At 41.8% G+C, this 24,101-nt stretch overlaps 1 protein-coding gene across 2 annotated transcripts in view; it reads left to right on the forward strand.

Annotated features, from left to right (window-relative positions):
* The window catches only part of zcchc7 (zinc finger, CCHC domain containing 7), a 408,466-nt gene that overhangs the window by 211,859 nt on the left and 172,506 nt on the right, over window positions 1-24,101 (forward strand). For both annotated transcript variants that reach the window (XM_085983690.1, XM_085983697.1), the window contains exon 3: window positions 22,227-22,270. In XM_085983690.1, the coding sequence (XP_085839816.1) occupies window positions 22,227-22,270 (44 nt within the window). The remainder of the gene's footprint in view (window positions 1-22,226; window positions 22,271-24,101) is intronic.

Consider the following 24,101-nt stretch of genomic DNA (forward strand, 5'->3'; position numbering starts at 1 on the left):
GAATGTAGGAGGTATGATCAGTAAGTTCGCTGATGACACGAAAATTGGTGGAGTGGTAAATAGCGAGGAGGGAAGCCTCAAGCTACAGGACGATATAGACGGGATGGTTAGATGGGCAGAACAGTGGCAAATGGAATTTAACCCTGAAAAGTGTGTGTAATGCATTTTGAGAGGACGAACAAGGCAAGGGAATACACAATGAAGGTAGGACCCTAGGAAGGACAGAGGATCAGAGGGACCTTGGTGTGCATGTACATAGATCCCTGAAGGCAGCAGGACAGGTAGATAAGGTGGTTAAAAAGGCATATGGGATACTTGCCTTCATTAGCCGAGGCATAGAATATAAGAGCATGGAGGTTATGATGGAGCTGTACAAAACGCTAGTTAGGCCACAGCTGGAATACTGTTTGCAGTTCTGGTCGCCACACTATAGGAGGGATGTGATTGCATTGGAGTGGGTGCAGAGGAGATTCACCAGGATGTTACCTGGGCTGGAGTGCTTCAGCTATGAAGAGAGACTGGACAGGCTGGGGTTGTTTTCTTTAGAGCAGAGAAGGCTGAGGGGGGACCTGATTGAGGTGTACAAAATTATGAGGGGCATAGATAGGGTAGATAGAAAGGAACTTTTCCCCTTAGTAGAGGGGTCAATAACCAGGGGGCATAGTTTCAAGGTAAGGGGCAGGAGGTTTAATGGGGATTTGAGGATAAAACTTTTTCACCCAGAGGGTGGTTGAAATCTGGAACTCACTACCTGAAAGGGTGGTAGAGGCAGGAACCCTCACAACATTCAAGAAGCATTTAGATGAGCACTTGAAACGTCATAGCATACAAGGCTACGGACCAAGTGCTAGAAAATGGGATTAGAATAGACAGGGCTTGATGGCTGGCTCGGACACGATGGGCCGAAGGGCCTCTTTCTGTGCTGTATAACTCTATGGGGTCAATTTTCTGGCTGCCGTCGGGTGACTTTTCATGCGGCCGAAAATCGGTGAAAAAGCAGGTCGGAACCCCTCCCGCCTGATTCCTCGCCCCGTCCGACTTTCGGACCACCGTTTCTGCGCGACCCGCTTTGTTGTGTCGGTACCTTTCTACCTAGACACAATTTAGGACTCAGAACTCAGAGATTCAAACATGAAGTGCTTTATTGGAAGGAAAGGAAGTTCTGGAAAGTTCCGAACAAAGAGAGCTAAACTTAACCGAGTGAATAACCAACCATTTATCTCCTGTGACAGTGCCACCACAGGTGAGAGGAGAACACACAATACATAACATTTTCTCCCCTCTTAAATGGAAGGTCCACATTATTCCTCAATAGGTAAGTTACTTTCAATACACTCAACTAACCTAAGGTAGAGGTAGACTGCCTCAAACCCTGACTTTACCCTGGGGTTTATTCTGCCCCAGTCTTGTGGGTAAGTCACTAAGCCTACAGATCCAAGTGTCTTGGAGGCCGCCGCTCTCTGACAGGATACCGGCGGTCATCGCTGGCTTCTACAGCAGTAGGCATTGACACAGGCCTGGATGGAGAAGGTCCCTGTGTCAGTTGAAAGTCAGGAGTTTGCACAGGTGGAACAGTCTCTTTGACTTCCTGTGTTGGAGAAGAGCACTGTGGCAAAGGATGCTGGTTTGCGGTATCATTCGGAAACAGTTCAGGCCAACCAGCCGTTGGAGCCTCTGTGGCTGTCTCTGCTCCTAGCAACAGTTGATCTGTGTGTCTTCTCCAGACGACGTCCTCAGCAGCCTCAACCGTGTAAGACACAGGGCCCGTCTGCGCGATCACCGTAGCAGGAACCCATTTCGGTCCAGTGTTGTAGTTTCGAGCTAGGACGTGCGCTCCCGGATAAAACCGTCTCTCCTTGGCTCTTTTCTCTCTCTTTTCAACTTGAGCTTGTTGTTGATGATGGACAACCTGCTCTGCCCTTGGAGGTTTGAGTAAGTCAAAACTTGTCCGCAACTGCCTCTTCATCATGAGCGAAGCGGGGGAAGTTTTGGTTGTGGCATGCGGCTCGTTCCTGTAGGACAACAGGAAGCTGTTCAGACGTTGGTGGATTGAGCCCTGACCTTGCGATGCCTTCAAGGTGTGTTTCAAAGTTTGCACGAACCTTTCTGCCTGGCCGTTAGTTGAGGGATGATAGGGCGCAGACCTGATGTGTTGGACACCATTCACATGCAGGAAGGTTGCAAACTCCTGTGATACAAATTGTGGACCATTGTCACTTACGAGTTGTTCCGGTGAGCCATAACGGCTGAACATCTCACCAAGTTTCTCAATTGTTTTCTCTGCCGTGGTAGACCTCATCACAGCGACCTCCGGCCACTTGCTACGAGCATCCACAACCACCATAAACATCTTCCCTTCGAAAGGACCGGCGAAGTCCACATGTACTTGCTGCCACACTTCTGCAGGCCAATCCCAGGGGTGTAGGGTTGCCAGCTGTGGAACATTCCGGACCCTTTGACATGGGGAACATGTTTTGGCTTTCTCCTCAATATTCCCATCGAGACCTGGCCACCAGAAGTAGCTTCTTGCCATTTCCTTCATCCGAACCATCCCACTGTGGCCTGTATGAAGTTGTTGCAGTACAGGTTCCCTCAGAGGTGGCGGAATGATGACACGGCGTCCCCAAAGAAGACAACCTGCCTGGACGGAGAGCTCATTTCTTTTTGAAACGTAAGGTTTCAAACTAGGAGAATCTCCTATCGCTCTCCCTCGAATGACATCGTCCATTACCTCAGACAGGACTGGATCGTTGCGGGTGTACCTTCGCACCTGAACTGCAGTGACAGGTGCTCCCTCCACTTGTCTAAAGTAGAAGATGTCTATCTGACAAGGCTCTGGGGGAGTAACAGGCAAGGGTAGCCTCGAGAGACCGTCTGCGTTGCCGTGCAAGTCTGATTTGCGATATTTGATGTCGTATGTGTGTCCTGACAACAGTAAAGCCCACCTTTGCATCCTGCTTGCAGCGAGAGACGGAATTCCGGTGTGGGGCCCGAAGATTGAAGTCGATGGACGGTGGTCTGTCAGGAGTGTGAACCTTCTCCCAAACAGGTACTGATGAAATTTTCGAAGTCCAGAAACGATTCCCAAGGCCTCGCGCTCGATCTGCGTATAGTTACTCTCGGCCTTGTTCAAGGTGCGTGATGTGAAGGCGATAGGTTTCTCTTCACCCGAAGGCATGATGTGGGATATGACTGCTCCCACACCATATGGTGATGCATCACATGCTAGCTGCACGTATAGCTTTGGGTCGAAGTGTGTCAGGACCTCCGAATTCAGCAATGCTTTCTTTGCTTGGGCGAAAGCTTCGTTGCACAGTTCAGTCCATTTCCATGTTTTGCCTTGACATAGCAACTGATGTAACAGCTTCAGCAATGTTGCTAAGTCTGGAATAAACTTCCCATAGTAGTTAAGTAGCCCCAGAAATGAACGTAACTGGCTCACATTCTGGGGTGCTGGGGCCTCCACGATCGCCTTGACCTTTGGCGGCGCCTTATGCAGGAAAGTAGCGTCAATCACATGCCCCAGGTACTCAACTGAAGACTGAAAGAATTCACATTTGTCTTTACGAACTCTGAGTCCGTACTCTTTCAGTCGTTGTAGTGTCGCATCCAAGTTCAGAAGATGATCCTCATTTGTCCCAGTGACAAGGATGTCGTCCAGGTAGCACTGGACTCCTGGCAGTCCACTCAAAATCTGATCCATTGCCCTTTGGAATAGAGCAGGGGCCGACGTAATTCCAAATGGAAGGCGGCAGTACCTGTATAACCCCTTGTGTGTCACAATTGTCAGCAGCTCCTTTGATTTGTCATCGACATGCATTTGTAGATAAGCCTGGCATAAGTCTATTTTGCTGAACTTTTGCCCTCCGGACAGGCCCGTAAAAAGATCATCAATGAGGGGAAGAGGGTACTGTTCCACAGACAGCACCGGGTTAATAGTCACTTTGAAATCCCCGCAGATTCGAACAGATCCATCCTTTTTCAGGACAGGAACAATGGGTGTGGCCCATTTGCTCACGCTCACAGGCTCCAGGACTCCATTCTCGACTAAGGCCTCCAAGTTAGCCTCAACTTTTGGCCTAATTGCATAGGGTACAGGTCGGGCTTTGTGAAACTTCGGCTTGCTGTCAGGTTTAATGTCCAGTCTCACGTTGATCTTTTTCATGCTCCCAAGTTCCCCATTGAAGAGTTCTGCATGTTTGTTTAACACTGCAGTCAGACCTGACTCCCCTTTTGACATCATGCGGACTGCAGGCCAGTCCAGCGTGATTTTCTCTAGCCACGCACGTCCCAGTAGCGATGGGTAATTTCCCTTTACCACATATAGTGGCAGTTTTGCAGTCTGTCCGTTCAATTTAACTGTCACCTCAATGACGCCTCTCATGGTCACAGGTTCGCCGGTATACGTCTTTAGCACAATGTTTGTTGGCTGAAGGGTAAGATGCTTTAGCATTTTGTTGTAGATAGTGTCTGAAACAAGGGACACAGCCGCGCCTGTGTCCACCTCCATCCGCACTGATTGTCCCTCCACCAGTGGTGACACCCAGTAGCCATTTGAACCACCTGCAACCGTCAGTATATGCACCTCTTCCTCCTCAGAGGTGTCGCTCCCCTCTGTTTTACTTGTTCCATCATACTGCACTGAATGAACACTCTTTTTCCTCTCTTGTCCAAATACAGACATTTTGCTTCCATGCTTCCCAGCTCTGTCTGTTCTTTTTTTACCTCTACAGGCGCGTTCAATGTGACCCTTTTTGCCACAATTTCGGCATTCCAGCTCCGTACACCAGCAGTCATTAGCGCGATGGCCCGTTTTCCCACAACGGTAACATGTGCCGTTCTGCACACCTTTAGGCTCAGACGACACCTTGTGAACTCTCCTTGTTGAACTCAACTGGTGAGCCTCCTTTTCCGCCATCTCCATGGAGACACTAACTTCAATGGCCTTTTCAAGAGTAAGGTTGTCCTCAGTAAGAAGGCGCTTCTGCGTGGCTGCACTTTGCAGACCACACACGAGTCTGTCTCCAATGGTGTCATTCAGCACCTCCTTGAACTGGCAGTGTTCCGACAACCTTTTTAAAGCAGCAATAAACATTGTCACTGATTCCCCCTCCTCTTGATTCCGTTTGTGAAATCTAAATCTCTCAGCAATAACCAGAGGTTTTGGTGAAAAATGTGCTCCAAGAATTTCCACTAGTTGCTTATATGGTTTAGTTCCTGGCTTATCTGGCTGCACGAGGCTGCGAAGTAAACTGAAAGTCTTCGGCCCGATTACACTCAAAAAGGCAGGCACGACCTTTTCATTTGCCACCGCATTCGCCAATACAAAATAGTCAAAACGTTCCGTATATGCGCTCCATTGCTCCACATTTTCATCAAAATCACCGATGTTTCCTAATATAGTAGCCATCTCGCGTTTCAAATTAAATTTTCTGTTTACTCACTGCACCCGTAACGTACGCAGATTCATCCGCTCCTCGTTGCCACTTGTTGTGTCGGTACCTTTCTACCTAGACACAATTTAGGACTCGGAACTCAGAGATTCAAACATGAAGTGCTTTATTGGAAGGAAAGGAAGTTCTGGAAAGTTCCGAACTAGAGAGCTAAACTTAACTGAGAGAATACCCAACCATTTATCACCTGTGACAGCGCCACCACAGGTGGGAGGAGAACACACAATAGAACACACAATACATAACACGCTTCAGCCCCGGCCGCCGCTGGCGGGACTGGTCGTCGGAGCACTAATAAGCAATTATCAGCTTGTTGAGGTAGATTTTCTGGGGCCGTTGCAACTTTGGGGCTTTCTCCACATAAAACCCGCCTGCGGGGAACCCTGCTGCTGAGACCTGGTGTGAAGCTTGCCGGCTTGCTTGCTGTCAGCTGCAGGTCAATCGGAGAAGCTGCGATTTAAAGGAACAGCACTTGTATGTTGAAGGACCTTGTTGTTGCAGGTTTGGGGCTACTTCTTCAAGGCTTAGGCACAGCTGTGGAAGGTTGCAGCCTCACACACTTCTCTAATGCGATCTCCTGGGAAGCCCCTCTCGCACCCTCACTCAGCGCTTCCTCAGCGGATGCATCTACGAGAAGCATGGGACGCCTTTTTTTCCTTCCCTTCTTGCCATTAGAGGATCTCCAGCAGCAGAGGCGGCAGCAGCAGAACCAGGAACAGCAGGATCAGCAACAGGAGCACCAGGCTGCTGCTCACTCACCTGAAGCTGCACAGGCCAGAAGGGGCCAGTGCTTGGAAGTGGCTTGAGAGCACCTTGCTGCGCTTTAGGGGGCCATGGGGACCCATATCTGCACTGGCAGTCCTACTCAGAAGGACTTCCATGAAGGTCTGGTTTCTCTGTTCAATAGATGGCCAACGCTCCTCAAGAGATGCCATTCTCTTATGAGCACTCACCATGTTTTCCGTACCCTTGCGAGTTATCTCCTCCATGGAGGTTGCCAACCTTTCCATGGTGATGCGTTCATGCGCCAATGACTCCACAAAGGCTCTGCTCATGGTCGCTGTGGACTCCTCCATTCGCTCCACACTCGCAGCGACCCTAGAGACAAAACCTGCCAGAGACTCCTGCATCTGTGCATGGAGATCCATCACCTCTTCTCTTGCGGATGGACCCAGAGGCAGAGGGTCAACATGCAGCGCAGCTGTGCTGAGCTGGCAGAGTCCTGCGCCCTCCGACGAGGACTCTCCACTGCTGTCCCTGTCTCCAGAATCTGCTGAGGCTCACTTGTGAGCTGTGAAACACCAGGTGACCTGTCCCGAAGGTCCCCCTGAGGTGTGAGTGGCTGCGCTGGTGCTGGGTGCCCTTACTTCTGCTGATGCTGCGCCCTCAGAGGTTGGAGCTTCCTCTGAGGAGTCTGGCTGCACAGCCTCTTCCTCCTCCACAGTGAAGACGGGGGCTCTGGATGGTACTGTGGGGGAGTTAAGGAAGGAGTTAGAGATGTAATGCCAAGGTTCTTTTGGTGACTCCCAGCGAGTTGGCATCTGCTGACACCTGCATCCATGCAGCATTGGTCTCAGTGGGAGGCCTTTTCCTCCCTGACCTAGGGAAGAGGACCTCCCTGTGGGCCCTAACCCCATCCAATAATGCCTGCAGTGAAGCCTTGTCGAATTTGAAGGCAGCTCGGCCTCTGCCGCTGGCAGCAGCTGGTGCAGGCTCCTCTGCCATTGTGCAAGAGTGGCTGAGAAGCCTGCAGAGGTGGAGAAGCTTGCTAGACATTTTGAAAGCACCACGAATGATGACATCATACTGTGGGGATTTCTGACTCGAATTGGACAATTAGCGCGGCTTCCCACATGCTGGGAATTAATTGGCCACTTGAGGGAAAATTGCGTGGAGCTGGCTGACACTTTTTTTATGTGTGTCAGAAACCCCACATTTGGGAAAACCCGACCATTTCCCACACAAGCCGAAAATCGGGGCCTATGACTCTAATTTCCCTTTCGAAAAAACATGCTGACTCTGCCTAATCGGATTATGATTTTCTAAGTGCCCTGTTACCACTTCCTTAATAATGGATTCCAGCATTTTCCTGACGACTGATGTCAATCTAACTGGCCTGTAGACCCCTGTTTTCTCCTTCCCTCCTTTCTTGAATAGCGGTGTTAGATTTGCTACCTTCCAATCCACTGGGAATGTTCCAGAATCTAGGGAATTTTGGAAGATCACAACCAATGCATCCACTATCTCTGCAGCCATATCTTTTAGAATCCTAGGATGTAGGCCATCAGGTCCACGGGATTTGTCGGCTTTTAGTCCCATTAATTCAGCTTTTAGTCCCATTAACTTTGACCAGGGCTGCCTCAGAGGTGTAGGTGGGTCAAAAAATGGACTAAAAGGTGTTCAAGATGGAGCTGTGGGAGAGAGGAGCCTGAAGTTGGGAGGCAATAACACATTCAAGGACATTAGAGAGGAGTTGGAGGTGAGGCAGTAGTCAGAGAGGTCGAAAGGATCGAGGGTGGACTTTTGTGTGGGGGTGATGCTTTCAGTTATGAAGAGATGGGGAATTGGCGTGAATTACGGGAGTTAGTTGCAAAACTTTTAATTATGTAGATTATTATTTAACATTTTGAATTTTAAAGTGAACATTGAGTTCCGTAGTTACACTGTGCTCAAAGGACTTTTCCTGCTGAAGCACTACTTATTGAAGATGTTATTTTTAGAAAATTTAAAAATTACTATAATCTTTGAGATATAAATAAATGTCTAATTGTTTAATAAATATTTTAGGTTGGAATTGGGATTTAAACTCCTTTTGGGTTAGCTTCAATAGTAAAACCCATCTGTGGGAGTGCCTGTATTGTGAGGGCTGTCTTCAAATATATCCTTTTTTTGCCTCTTGGGTCTCTAAGCTAAAAATTGAGTGAGAGTCTCTGTTCTCTACACTCCTGTTTCCTCTGGTCCAACACTCATCACCCAGTGCTGGTTTTCTTCTCCAGCTGATTTCAGTTCTCCTACCAGCTGCAGTTTTGATCTTGAGCCATGGCTGATACTGTGAAGTTCCACTGTCTAATACAGATGCAAAGCTTTGAAGTTGGGGGAAAGCAACTTTGTTACAACCACCTCATCGCTCCCTCCCCCCAACTACATAGACATACACATGCAGATACACACATAGAAACAGGCACTAGTAGTGGAGCATCCAGAAATATTTGGGGGGGGGAGGGTGGAAATAAAGGCAAAGTATGTTTACAATTTATTTAATCTTAACAGCATGCATTTTTTTTCATTCATGAGATGTGGACGTTGCTGGCTGCTGGCAAGTCCAGCATTTATTGCCCATCCCTAGTTGCCCTTGAGAAGGTGGTGGTGAGCCACCTTCTTGAACCGCTGCAGTCCGTGTGGTGAAGGTACTCCCGCAGTGCTGTTAGGGAGGGAGTTCCAGGATTTTGACCCAGTGACAATGAAGGATTGGCAATATATTTCCAAGTCAGGATGGTGTGTGACTTGGAGGGGAACTTGGAGGTGGTGGTGTTCCCATGTGCCTGCTGCCCTTGTCTTTCTAGGTGGTAGAGGTCGCGGATTTGGGAGGTGCTGTCGAAGAAGCCTTGGGGAGTTGCTGCAGTGCATCTTGTAGATGGTACACATTGCAGCCACGGTACGCCGGTGGTGGAGGGAGTGAATGTTTAAGGTGGTGGATGAGGTGCCAATCAAGCGGGCTTTGTCCTGGATGGTGTTGAGCTTCTCGAGTGTTGTTTGAGCTGCACTCATCCAGGCGAGTGGAGAGTATTCCATCACACTCCTTACTTGTGCCTTGTAGATGGTAGAAAGGCTTTGGGGAGTCAGGAGGTGAGACACTCGCCGCAGAATACCTAGCCTCTGACCTGCTCTTGTTGCCACTGTATTTATGTCGCTGGTCCAGTTAAGTTTCTGGTCAATGGTGACTCCCAGGATGTGATGATGGTGGGGGATTCGATGAAGGTAATGCCATTGTCAAGGGGACATGGTTAGACCCACTCTTGTTGGAGATGGCCATTGCCTGGCACTTGTGTGGTGCGAGTGTTAGTGCCACTTATCCGCCCAAGCCTGAATGTTGTCCAGGTCTTGCTGCATGTGGGAGTTGCGAATGGAACTCAACACTGTGTAATCATCAGCGAACATTCCCACTTCTGACTTTGTGATGGAGGTGCTGTAATTGATGAAGGACACTGCCTTTATAATTTAATTTAATGTTTATAATTTTTCTTTGAGGTATCTATGTGTAGTGCCAGTTGCACCTGGTGATCTGTAACAGTAATTCAACTACAGTATTAGAGCCCATGAGCTGAAATTTTTGTTAATCTTAATTTGCTTAATTTAAAACAAAGTTCCAGTTGTTTCTTACACTTGTGCACGACCACACTGATGCACAGAGCTGCTGTAAGCAAAAGATGGTACAATCTGAAATCCAGTAAAACCAAAGAGGTTAATCCATTGTGACTGGATTACATAAGATCACACCATTGTTGTCCCTTATTCAGTAAGATGGATGGAAACAAGAATTAACTTTTAAAAATTGGGTGAAGCAATTATCATATTCAACCATGTGATTTCAGGTTTTGAATGTACAGAATTATGTCACCCAGGAGACGTTTATTTAGAACTAACTGCAGAAAGAATCAGCATTTATATAGTGCTTTTCACATCAGTAAGCCTTTCACATCCAGTGAATTACTTTGAGTGTAGTCATTGTTATTCTGTAGGTAACCCCAGCAGCCAATTTTCACACAGCTAGGTCTTGTAAACAGCAAATAAGATAAATGATCAGTTAACCCGTTTATTTGTAGTTTTACTTGAGGGATGAATGTTGGCCAGGACACCTGTTCTTTTGAATAGTACCACAGAATCTCTCACGTCCATCTCAACAGACAGATGGGACCTCAGTTTAACGTTGCATCCAAAAGACAGCACCTTTGACATGTCCTGGATTGGGGCTTGGACCCACAAGCTTCTGGCTCAGACATAAACGTGCTACAACTGAGTCAAGCTGACAATTACTTTTGGAATATGCTAGTGAAAGGTCACATTGATCAAATGTAAGGTTGATACTTTGAAACCGGAGCTAGTGAAATTTGTGTATAGCTGCAGCCAGTCCTCCATTCCACATCCCCCCCACCCCCCAAAAAATATCCTTAATGGCTTGCAAAAAATGTCTGAGCTTATTGTCCTACAGCACTTGTTTCTTTCTTTGAAGAATTACTGCCTAGTTGACTGTCTGAAACAGGTACACATTGTATTCTTGAAGGATCTGACTAAAACAATATTTTTCTATGCCACTGCATTTTCCTTCACTATCTTTTGTTATGTATTGGCTTGCTAATCCTTGTGTTCAGATGTATCAGACACCACCTTTCTTGGGTGCAGTTAGCCCACTCTTCCGCTTTCTTTGTCAAAGGGTTCCCTTAATAGGAGAAGTCAACAGGGAGGACAAAAATGGATTGAAAGTTCCATTTAGTCGGGGTCAGAGAGGTGGTGTTCGGAGTGACAGGCCCACAGGCAGGCCGTTCTTTGAAGCATGCCGACGCAGATGGTCCCCAAGCGTTTAGCTAACAGAAGAGAAAGCAGCCCAGCGAAAGCTATTGTACGGCAGCATTGTTACAGTTGAGGAAGGTTGCCAGGGGTAACTGTAGTGTATCAGTATTGTGTGATCACTAGTGTGTACCATCCCAAAAGCCTGGATTTTGGAGTGTATAGCATTGTTTTCATTTTTTCTGTGTAAAACACAAAACAAAACTGCTATTTTTTTTATGTGTGTATGTACTCTAGCTGTATAATATATAAATGGGCTTCTGGAATCTATATAAATCACATATTTAAGAATGTACGAGCTCAAGTACTTGATTAAGATTTGAATGAATATAATGCGTAGTGTACGCCACACAAAATCTGCCCTTTACTTAACCTCATGGTAGAACGCAAACAGAATTCAACAAAAACACAATACAGGCACTAGTTTAGTTTTGACATTCTACATGAGATTTTATTGAAACAAGGATGTGTATTACAATGGAATTCTGTAGATATACACACGTAACCCTATGCTTAATGAAGATAGTGAAACAGTGCAGCATACTTTGCTTTTTTAATTTACTTTAGTGAAGTAATTATCTTTTCTTCTTGCCAGTTTTCTCCCCTCTTGAAGTCGTTGACTCCTTGATGGGGTACAGTTCCACAAGCACTCTTCCTTCGAGCACCTCACTCAAGTGGCATTGACAATGAATGTTGCCTCCTGTTTAATTATGTGAGGCGGGGGCAAGCGACATCACAGCTCAGCCTGATCCTGTCCATACCCAATGTCTACGCATTCATATGTCCAGCCAGGGTCACTGAATAGAGATTAGGAGCAGGTAGTCTGGCTGAATCTTTTTCTCACCCCTAGCCTAGAGGCGCTGAAGGCACTTGTAGCATCCCTAACATTGTGCTCGTTGAATTGACGCAGACTGCGAATCATACCTGCTTCTTCCTAGTCGGTGTGACTCAACTACTCACTGAATCAACTCACTAAACCATTGATAGAATTGTCATCAATTTTATATAAAACTACAACAAGTAAACACAAAGTGTAAGGAGCTGTACTTTTATGATAAGTATGTTGCATGGACTGTTTAAACTTAGACCACCTGTAGTAGGAGGTTTAAATGGCTAGAGTTTTACTTTCAATTGGGTGCCTCTCATCTCCCTCAAACACTACCTCCCCCCACCACCAACTATCAATGTTTTAATCAGGTTTTGTCTTTTCCTTGTTATCAATTCCAGCTCATATTTCATTTGAAACAATTATTTTGTACCTAGTTCTTGCTTTCTAATAATTTGGAAATCCGTTATAGAATCGTAGAATTTGCAGTACAGAAGGAGGCTGTTTGACCCACACTGCTACACTGGTTCTCTTTCCACTAATTCCATTTATTGTCTGTTCCCCATATCCTTTTATATTCTACCTTTTCAAATAACTATACAATTCTATTTTAAATGATGTTATAGTCTCTACCTCAATATCCACTTGTGTTGAAGCATTCTATATTCTTATGACCCTCCTGTGTGGGATAAAAATTCTTACTTCCCCCTTCATTCTTCTACAGTTAATCCGAAGTCTGTGCTCCCTTATTACTGATTCACCAGCCAATCTAAAAACTGTTTACCCTCTCAACCTTTAAAATTAAGAAAACCTCTATTAGATTTCCCCTCTGTTCCAGTGAAAGAAACCCAATTTACGTTGCGTTGATGTACTAAATGATAACATTGCCTATTTAGATAGTTGGCAAAATGTTAAAATCTCAGTACTTTGAATTAAGACCTGTATCATTCTTCTAGATGAAGTAATTTTTATTGTAACAACCTTTTTCATAATTTTTATCTGTCATCTGATTATAAGATCGCCAAGCTAGTCAAGTAGAAAATTATATAGAAACGTCTGTTTAAAAATAATACATATAAGTTCAGTTCACAATAATTAGCAGTTTGGGGCAATTTTGTGTGTATAAAACTTAGATCTGTGGGCACTTCTGGACAACTTTGCCCATTATAAGTTCCATTGTCTACATTTATAATGGAAACTGCCTATGTAAACTTGTCACAATGCAATTACACAGTCCTGCCAGGGAGGTGTTACAGCGCCACCACTGGTGAGAGAGTGTACTTGCAGGACAATACATTTGCTTATTTACATAAGCAATTTCCATTATAAATGTGGACATAGGAACTTATAATGGAAATATATACAAGAACAAGGATACAATGCATCACTTAAAAATGGGAACTGAATTACATCTGTGCATATTTGTCCAATAATCACCAGTTCTGTAACCCCGCTTCACTTAAAGACTACTCTTGGTTTCTATTCCCTGTACAATGCCATGGCAGATAGATATATGTGTGTAATATATGTATCTATATATTCTATGTGACAACTTGCATTCTTGCCAGTCAGTTTGTCTTCCTGCTGCTTTTACCTGAATGATTCAGCAGCTCTGAATGAGATCCCACGTTAAAACTAAGAGTGACATGAGCTATTTAAAGAATTCCCATGTCTACGTGGGTGGACTGACCATTGCACATAACTAACTCTTCCTTTGGTCTCCAAAGTAGTGATGTGCAGTGAAGAAGATGCTTTGTTCTTTAAATGTAACACTGATCTTTGAGACCAAGGCCACCCTGTCATGTTGCTCTGATTCTGAAATTATCAGACTACGTGGACATGACTCTAGGATTTTGACACCAAAGGTCAATGATGTTTTGAAAGAGTGACATGGAAAGTGGGGAATACATACTGGTGGCCCATTTCAATCCATCTCCAAACTATAAAACAGATTTTTTTTTCAGAAATGGGGAGGTTTTCAGCTTAGTCATGTAATTATAGGTTTTATTGCTAAAAGCAGTGGTATATTTTAAGGCAGAGATTTAAATTGTATTACTGCTTGTTTCTAACACATGTAAAATTAGACAGTTTACACTGGGTCCTTAGCCTCACTTTTTACAATTAAAAACTCTTATAGAAAGCCAAATCCTTTCACTTCTGTTCTAACCAGAGTGCTAAATAGACCTCCATGGTTTATGACTATCAAATGTCAGTAATGTTCTTTTCTCAACACACTTTTTAAGGGAAGACAAAATGTTACTTTTGTAAATATATTGAAGAACTGAAAGGTTTGATATCCCAGCATTTAGAGAGTCTGAATCAACAGCATCCACATCTAGATGGTACTGCAAAACGTTTCATTCTGTACTAATTTATGTGGGTCCAGAGTGAACATTGTCCCTGTTTACACAGTGCACTACATTGTCTTTTACACAGAGTCAGTGAATTGAATCAAATCCAACCAGTGTGACCCTGACTCAGGAAGTTACCCATGTGCATGTGTCATTCAGGAGTGCTAGGGGATTACTGCATTGTACCAGGAGGGTGGTATCGTCTTCATCTTTTTTTAACGGAGCCTCCTGTAAAGGAGCTCATTTATATGATTGTCAGGTGTGGATGTGAGTGGACAGACCCATTCCCGTTAACAGAATTGTAGAAAAATGGATCATCAGGGCAGCGTGTAGTGTAACGATGAGGTAGGTACTGGGGCATAGATAATCTGATTTTTGAAAATGAGTGTAATTTGGATAAGTTTTTTTGTGAAGATAAGTGTTTTTTCCCATATCTTTTGTTCCATTTTGTGGAGTACCAGAGCTGTTGAGAGTTGAGCAGTGCACATGCAAAAAAAATCTCTCAAAGTCCATTAGCTGCTGTGTTTATCTACATGGGATTGTAATGTTGTATGCAGTGTGCCCCTAAATGACAGAAATTGGATCAGACCACCTATGGAATTTTACTGAGTGAGGAATGGGCCTCGTTGGTCAGGAGTTTTATTTTGCTGAATGAGCTACACTGTAGGCAACTTTTTTTTTAGCTTGAAATCAAAGTGGAGGAGAAAGAGGTTGACAGAGAGAAAAGGAAAATTCAACACTAACAATAGTTAACTGAGCAATTGGCTGGATCGCTCATTTTGATTCTCCTATTTCACCACCCCTCCCTTTTCATAATTTAAGTGCGTTTTTTTTGCGGGGGGGGGGGGGAAGACTTTTGTGTCAGCAGAGCATTGAATATGAGCAGAATTAAATTATGGAGCTGCAAAAGATTTTTTCATTTCTACCAATCTTCACATAAGCTACACAGCAAATTGTGCTTTGGAGTGGTAATACTCATTTTTGGACATAATATTTCTCACTTGGTAAGTTCCTCATTTCAGCTGGAACCTTCTGCGAAGGGGCTGAGTAAAGGCAAGGTTCATGTGGGAGAACGTACGTATTAAGAGTTGACTTGCATTGTTTAGATGCAACCCATACACGTGTCTCACTGAGTGACATCTGCATGACCTGAAAACATGAAGGTGGATACATGTCACAGGGGACTATACAAGAAAGAAAAATGCATGATACATGGAGCCACATTTGTCTGTAGCATTAATTGTGATGCTTAAATCTTAAAAGTAGTTAAAAGGTTAATGAAAATGATCCAATAATTAAACTAGTTTTGTAAAATCTAATGCCACTGTCTACTGTTCTTCCAGTAACTATGTGCGTCATTATAATTGCACATATTAATACTTGGTGATGGGTAATATAAACTATTGTTAAAGCCACATATAATGGAATCATACGTAAGAATAGAAAGCCTTTGGTTTTAAAAATACTGATGCAAATGTTTGCTCCGTACAGTAAAACCAGGGGCTAAGATGAGTTGAAACAAGTGGGATACAAAAGTTTGGTTTTACTTACTCCTCCTCACTACGCGTGATATTGTACTGTGTATTCTGATTTGCAGATTTAGTGCAGTTAATATGATTTACTCATTTTATTAGTTACTGTTTTATTGAACCACAAATGGGTAATTATTAGTTATAAAATTTCAGATAGTTAGCTGTTAACAATTTGGGGAAAAAAACTATGATGAATATAACATATTGACTCCAATCTTTGTGCCATTGCAACAGTGATTGAATCTGTTAACTTCTAAATATGCAGTTGTTTTTGATGGCTGATTTTAACCTGCTTCATAAAGAAAGGATTAGTTGTATAAATGGCATTTATTAGAGCCAGGGAACCTCACCTGCTAGCTGGCATATTGGAAATTGGAAATGCGAGCACAAGATTTTCCGACCATTAGCGGCTGGCACCTAAATTTCCAATATACACATGCTGATGGGCAAGGCTCTCTGCCAACAGCACAGACTTGTAAAATTACCCCAGGTCGGAGTAGGTGTACTTGGTCTTCTGAGAATGTCAGTTCAGGGTTAAAAGGATGGTCCAAAGCAAGTCCCGTGCCGTGCAGTTACATGGACTGGCTCAGGTCAAATGTAAAGCTGTTTTCAAAAAAAAAATTAAATACCAGAACATTAATTTGTTGGATCTTTGTTTAAAATCTAAATTATTTGAGCTCTTTACCCTAAAATCAATGTTTACTGTATAAAAATAAAAGATAAAAACTGAAAATGGTGGCGATACATAGCTCAGTCAGTAGTCGGTCTTTTTTCTTCACAGATGCTGGCAGACTAGCGGTGTATTCCTAATATTCCCAGTTTCACCTCCGATTTCCAGAATTTGCATTTTTTTCTCTCTTTAATGTAATTCGCCAATTTTAATTTGATGCCTTTTGTTGTTTTAATCCACACTGTTGATGGCAGTGCCATTTTTTGCTGTTAGTGTTTTATTGATGTCTTAGTCAATTAAAACTCTTGAAACGGTATTTTGCCGCACTAACCAATTAAAACCAAAAGGGACTCATGGACCTGATGCCCAGTAACCGAAAGACTGCCATTGTTTCACCAGTCAAAGTTGCATTCTGAAAGCTCCATAAAGAGACACCTGGCATAATGACCTTGTTGTACTTGATTTATAGACCTTTCTTTTGGAGAAAACGGCTCCTTTACAGAAAAGGACTTGGCAATCTCAGTTGCTATGCAACTTTATGGTATGCTGATGCATGTAATCTAAATCTTCATAGATATTTTGAAAAATATTTATCCATGTAAACACAGTGGGTCTACCCAAGGTTCTTCCAGTAATTTGAAAGGTTGTGTAACCATAGTTTCTAATACAGTAAAATGGTGGCCCTAGTGCAGTATCCATAAATACAATTCTCCTGGACCTCACTAGTGTTAAACAAGTTCTTTCATTTGAAGAAACTGAGTAAACTATTTCTGTTTGGGAGCTTTTGGTTGGATACTTTTTTCAATATGATTTAGAATGGTTTAAATTTATCCTGCTGTGCAGAAAATCAAATCATTTTCCAACTCTTAGAAAATTCCATTCAGAAAATTGGATCAAAGTGTCACCATAGTCTTCCCAAAATTGTTTAAGCTGACATCAAAAGAAGCATTAGGTGGATAACCATGATATATATCAATTCCATTTGGCTTAATAAAGAGCAAAGCATAATGCACAGTAACTGTAAAACATACTGTGACCAACCAGATTTAAACCTTAAAATCAAACTTAGCTAGTCATCAGAATTGGCAGTTTTCTGCAGCACATAAAGATACATAATCGTTCTGAGGGTTTCAGTTTGAAGTACCGAGTTTAATCCATCAGGGAAGTGCTGTAGCATTTTTCCATTATACCAAAATTAGAATTAAGATCGTAGGTTTCAGGCCAATAGAAAGTTATGTTAATATAAAGACTAAAATTGCCGAGAAGCTTTGCAGAATTCTGTGATTTTATAATTGGTGACCATTGTGATGCTGCTCTAAAAAAAAATCCTGAAAATAGTTTGGAATCAGAAAATAGGGTACTTGAAGGTATGTTTTTAATTAGAATTTAGTATTTTTGTGCAAAGAATTTACCTTAAAGTAAATTAAATAAAATCCCAAAAAGTAACAAAAAATTGTACTGCTTCCATTTTGGCGTATTTTAAAAAAAAAAGCTAATTTTGAGTGACCCAGTATGGGTTCTCCAAAGTTTTTAAAGAGACATGCTCCACATGTCTAACACCTTCTCCCCTTTCTGTGGTATAATGTAGGATCCATTGAATACAATAGAATTTTTAATGTAAAAATGTTTCCAGTGGGAATCTGTCAGTTAAATTAATCCTTTACTTTCCTGGTGGTTAGCCAAGAGCTATAGCAATGTTTTAGTCATAACTCATCATTTCATCAAACTGCAGTTTTCTTATTTTATTAGTAACACTTTTGTCCGGTTGCTAATGTTTAGAAATTTGGCACTTTCAAGGTAAACTTGCTCAGCAACCACTTATTGCAGCCCAGGTTTAAACATTTTGCGGGTGGAAAAGAAATGCAGGATGATATAAATGTACACGTGTATTTGCTGTATTGCTTTCTGTTTTGGTGCAATCAGCATCATTTAACATTAGTTTAGCATTTTATGAATGAATATAATAAAAATAGGCTTGAAATAGATCTTGACAATAGCCATAGGAAACTTTTGACCAAATGCAAGAGATCAGGATGTAGGTGAGACTCCAAGAGGAATTCTTTAATATCCAGGGAAAATCAGGATTATACAAGGATCAAAATGTCCTAAAATATTTGGGTCATTCAGCACTGAAGGTAGCAGTTAGGAACATAGCATATAATATATTGTGTTCTGTACTGTGGAGCTTGTATGATTGGCAGAAGACATTGTGCAGTACTTTCTTATACATTCAGAAGGGCTGGACACAGACTGCTAGTTAGTGAGGGCAAGGCTCATTTTGCTGCATGCTTCATTACAGATGCAGCAAATTACAGCAACTGGAGATCTGCCTACATATTAACTGCATTTAATGAACATATAATAATGGTATCGGGCGGGACCTGCTGAAAAAATTATTCGCATGCAAAGATGAACAGGACTCTTGAAAGTACTTATCAACAACACAGGTGTGCATCTTGCCCATATAAAATCAAATATTTTCATACCCGAAAACGTACAACATATGAGCCAGCAATCATTCTAACACAGATTTTCTTCCCTTCTGGTCACACCATTCTCATCTCTCCACCTGTGACTGAGAGATCAGCCAGGTGCCCTACTCCCCAACCTCAGCCTATGCTGCTCTTGAACTGATCCCTGAGAAGAACAGAAAAGTGCTCAGTGATGATTCTCTGCCTCTATAAGGAGCTGGCTCCACTTAGCAAGGCGGCCAAGATCAGGAACTTGAGAGTGGGAAGTGAATCCATGTACCATCATTTAATTGCGTAATGTGCTGTGCTGCACACTTTGCATGGCCTGGAAATTACAATTTTAATTCAAGTGATGCTGCACATTTTTGAAATATTTTTCACCTATATAAAAAAAATTGTTGCATTTTGAGGGAATTCTTAATTATTTAGATTAAGGCCATTACTAATTAAATTATCAACTATATAGTGACAAAAGTGCCATCCAGATTGGCAGCATGGTGCCCTCATAACAGATGTAATGATATAATGTCAAAGTTGCAAATATGTGCCTCATACATAGTGCAGGCTGTGCAGAAATCATGAGAAGTGACAGAGCAGCCGCCCTTCCGAGGCCTCCTCACGATGAATATTTGCCCGCTAGACCAGAGAAACAGTTGAACGCAGAACTTCTTTGTCTCCTTTTTATTCACGATTATTCTAATAATACAGAGTGAACATTGTATACCAAGTGTAGAGGGCTAGCAATTTCAATATGTGTGAATGACCAAAATTAAAACCTCCTTCCAATACAAGGTTAACCCTATGCAGCCCAACAGTCAAGTATGTCGATAATAAAAAGGAAAGGGAGGAGGCCACCCCTAATAAGAGCGCTCAGAAGATTCATCTAGCAAGGTCGTGGACAACTCAGCAAAAAGAGGGGCAGAAATGAGGATAAAAGCTCAGGGTCTCCTTGGATGCAAGAAATGAGAATTGGAATGAATTGGAGGAAAAGGAATCACTATTTGAAAATGTTAAATTATATGTGAATACAAAATATGGGTCTCTGGACGTATTTGATTTATGGTAGTTTGATGCTACCATTTTAGAAATATGTGAGCTTCCTGTTGAATGAGAGTGTTACATAAATGAGAGTGTTACATTAAAGTGTTCAAAGCTGCTTGTTTTCTGCCTTGAAGTAACAAAGTGTCAATCAATTTTTTTTTCCAGGAATTAAAAATTAAAAAGACATTAGAAACTACTCCAAAATGCATTTTATTTTGTAAATCTTTATTAATTGCATCCAGCAATCGAATAGACACATTGCCTACTCTCTCTCTTGCTTCAAGGGAGGGCAGAAGCTAAAGCATTGTTGAATATCACAGTGCGAGAAAAGCAGTCACCTTTGCATTTCAGTGATGTCCTGTGAGATGAGGCTGAATATTGCTTGCCCATCAAAGTAGCATTTACTTTTGGAGTCACTGTGTTGAAATACTGCTTCCTTTCTCTATTTTGGTGGTCAGTAGTGAAAACATACTTATTACTACTCTCTAATTATTTTCTTTTTGACAAAAGTACTTTTGAACAAAATGAAATTCATAGAGAGTTTTGATATTCTATGTTAATCTACCAGTTTTAATGAAAACTGGACTAATGCCAGGCCACAGTCAGTGTCTCCATCTTTTTCTCTTTTTGTTTGTTCATGAAAATTTTAAATTATAGTGAATTGGGTTGAAAACTGGAGGATTGTGCCGTTGCCAAAGAAAGTGGTGAACGAGCTAGATGAATGTGTTAGAGCTTCTTAATTGTAAATATGTGGCAATTTTTATAACAAATGTAGCACTATAGTCAAGACAGCGATTTGGTTAAAAAAAAATTGATAGATGCTGTCTATTTGAGGAGACCTAATCCATGGCATCTTTTAAATGTAAATGGTCATCTTTCTGTTCAGGTGGGGAAATATATCAAATATTTGCGTGTAAAAAAAAAAAGTAGAAATGTATTTGTGTGAGAATTTCAGCGATCCAGGATCCAGCGACTGATTTGTGCACCCTTGTGTCAGCAGTGACAAAATATGTCTCATTCTTTCCTCCCCACCCCCCAATCGTGGCAAAATGTTTACTCCGATATGCCGTCAAACATGTGATTAGCAGTGGCCAGTTTTAGTACATGTCACATTTTCTGTGTTGTTGATAAATTTTCAATATTATTGACAAATGGGTCAATGAGACAATACTGAAATAAATTCCTGTTTGTAACAATGATTTAGCTTCATTGACTCCTAGTGGCAGCCAGATCTCATCTATAGCAATTTAGGACGCCACCAGACATTTGATATATATTTAAGCTGTTTACATATATTGGGGTGCTGTCCTCCCCAGGGATTCTTGCAGTTTTGTCAATACAAAATACTGTAAATGCTGACAGCAAAGATCATTTTCTGGCTTTGCTTTAGCCAAACTCATTCATTTCAGGATTTTCTACTGCGCCTTGGATTTATGTTGATTTTTCTATTGATATTTGAGACCCCAAAGTATGTAACAAATATGGAGCTAATCCTGATATGAAGACCAGAAAACAATAATCTTGTTTCCGTACATACTGTTCAGTAGTCTAATCCAGAGAGTCCAGTTTGTCACTGCTTTTTGTGCATCATTTACGCTCCTGTGTATTTTTATGAATTAATTTATTTAGTTAAGTATGTATACTACAAAACCAGCAGTTTGACAGCAGTAGTAATTATATCGCATTATATAATATTCCTCGGGGTGGATTTGGGCATAAGAGGATTTATACACAGAAATTGTCCACAGTTTTTAAAGAACATACATATTAAAATATTTCTCCCTGATTTTTGTGAATTCTCACTTTGAAATGGAAAGCAATCAAAATTGTCAATTGCCTTTGTTTTGCACCTTTCTCTCATTCCTTTATGGAATGTCTCTAATTATCTTAATTCTGCTGTCTGTACTTTCATTTAAAATCTGCCCACTTTTGTTTATCTCGTAAATTGAAATACCTGTGTTTTTTTTCTTTTGAGAGCACAGAGTGACAGTAATTCAGTTCTGTGGTCAAGATTGTCCGATGAACTAGTTTTGTGATTAAAAATAAGCTGTTTTGAAAGGTGACTTGCAAATTTGAACTTTTAATATTGTGTGCATAAAAATACTTCAGTATGAAATCAGTACCATAGTTTATTCGCAAATGCCTGCTGCCTCTATGAAGCTAAATGTTGCCAGCCTCCGTGAGTATTGTCATATTAGAAATCACTTTATTCTCCAAATTTGATATTGAATATGGAATTCTTGTTGTGATGAATCCTACCAATTTTTAAAATTAAATTGTAGACTTACTTTTACTGAATGGTTGTTTTTATTTTTAGGTGACCTTCACAAGCAGTGGTCTATCTGTGAAAAAGACCTAGAGGTAAGATACTCCAAAATGAGTACATTAAGGAATGTAGTGACCATATCCTGTTTAATGAAGCACTTTATAAGATTTGCTAGGTTTTTTAATTGTAATAAAACACTAAATTTATCAACCTGGCCTCTATTCCTGTATTGTCTTCTGCAAGGTCTAGTACTTGCTGGATTTAACTAGTATCAGATGCAAAGCTGTGTTGCACTAAGATTCTAGTTTGACAATTAACTAGTTAGAAAAATGCAAAGTCTTAAATATTATTATTAATTAATTGGCTGAACTGTAGTTTTTTTAATGCTTTGGATTTTTACTAGATTTAAAGATGCTGTTTCAAAAAATAGTAATTCTGGTAAAATAATATGCAGATAATGGCTGTAATTTTCAGTCTGTGGCAATAAATATTAACCTACGGTTTACAAAAGTGGCTTTCTTCCGTGCTGAAGGATTCTCCAGACAAGTTGCAGTTAAATTTTAATATCTGTTTCCTCAGGATTATTTAACATTGTAAAGTAACATATTTCAAAATTAGAAGAATCTTTTTGTGTGTTCAATGTGGATACTGTCCACTGATAATTTATGGCACGTCTTAGACATAGCCCGGAAAAGGTACTGTAGCTTACCATAAAAAATTAAATAAATGGATTCCCTCTGGTGTTTGTTTTCTTCAAATCTAACCTTCACCCCAGCCCCTCCCTCTCTCGCTGTCTCTCTCTCTCTCTCTCTCTCTCTCACACACAACTTCTTTATTTTTGCTTGTTTTCTCCCGCGTTTGTTATCAATCTTGGGTATTTTCCATCACTCCCCAAAATTATTTTTATCTTTATATTCTCCAATCCTTTTTATTTTCTAGTAGTTTTATTTTCCGATTTCCTTTCTATTTCTCATCCATTTTAAAAAATCCCTTTTGTATGTTTTATTTCACTGATCGACCAAAGCAAGAACAGTCGCAACGGGTGAAAGAACTGATAGTAGGGAAGCAACTATTTAATAAAAATAGTGGGACAGGGGAATAAAAGACAGGAAACTGGATGCCATCAGTAACAGAGGAGGAAACGGACAAAGGAAGTGAGACGCAACAGCAAGAGGGAAAAGAAAAGAGAGCCCACAATTAAACAGATACAAACTTAAAACGGGCGCAGACAGTTGAATACAGGATTAGTAAACCCTGAAAATGGCGAGAGAGGGCACACATCTATACTGACAGGTGCTGAAAAGAGTCCACATTCTGGTCATCCTGACTCCTAAGCAACAATTTAGTGGTGGGATTACCCTCCAAGTTTAAACTAAGGACATTTTTGCAATATTTCAGTAGATGCTTATTGTGCAGTAGCGCCCGATGACATGGTACTCTGAAAGCAGTTGCCTCTTATGTCACTTAATAGGCAGTAGCGGAAACACTCTGCACACATAATGTTTCACTGAATTGTGTTCGGTGTGTCAGCCTAAGGCCGAAATTATCTATAATGTGAGATCAGGGCTATATATTTGGTCGAATGTTGTATATATTGAATTATATTTGATACTTTAGCTCCCCCGATGGCCTAGTGGATGAAGGCACCACTCAGTGTAGTGCTAACTCATACACGTCGGAAAGATGGCATGTTAAATTCCCAATCAGTGCTGAGTTAACTGATCTCAGCCAGGGAAACACTTGGAGCATTACTGTTAGGCTCAGTGCGACTGGATTAGGAAGAGGATATATCACCCCAAGTTCATGTTCCTGATTCCAAAACAGTGGCTGCTTCTGTAAAGTGCTTATCTATCGACATTAGGTGAGAGCCGATTGAGCTCCACTGTGGTGACCTTCATGGTTAAATAGCTGACTGACACTCACTGT

The sequence above is a fragment of the Somniosus microcephalus genome, chromosome 1, assembly GCF_052327205.1.
Source record: "Somniosus microcephalus isolate GS21.2 chromosome 1, FLI_Smic_1.0, whole genome shotgun sequence".
Taxonomy (NCBI): domain Eukaryota; kingdom Metazoa; phylum Chordata; class Chondrichthyes; order Squaliformes; family Somniosidae; genus Somniosus; species Somniosus microcephalus.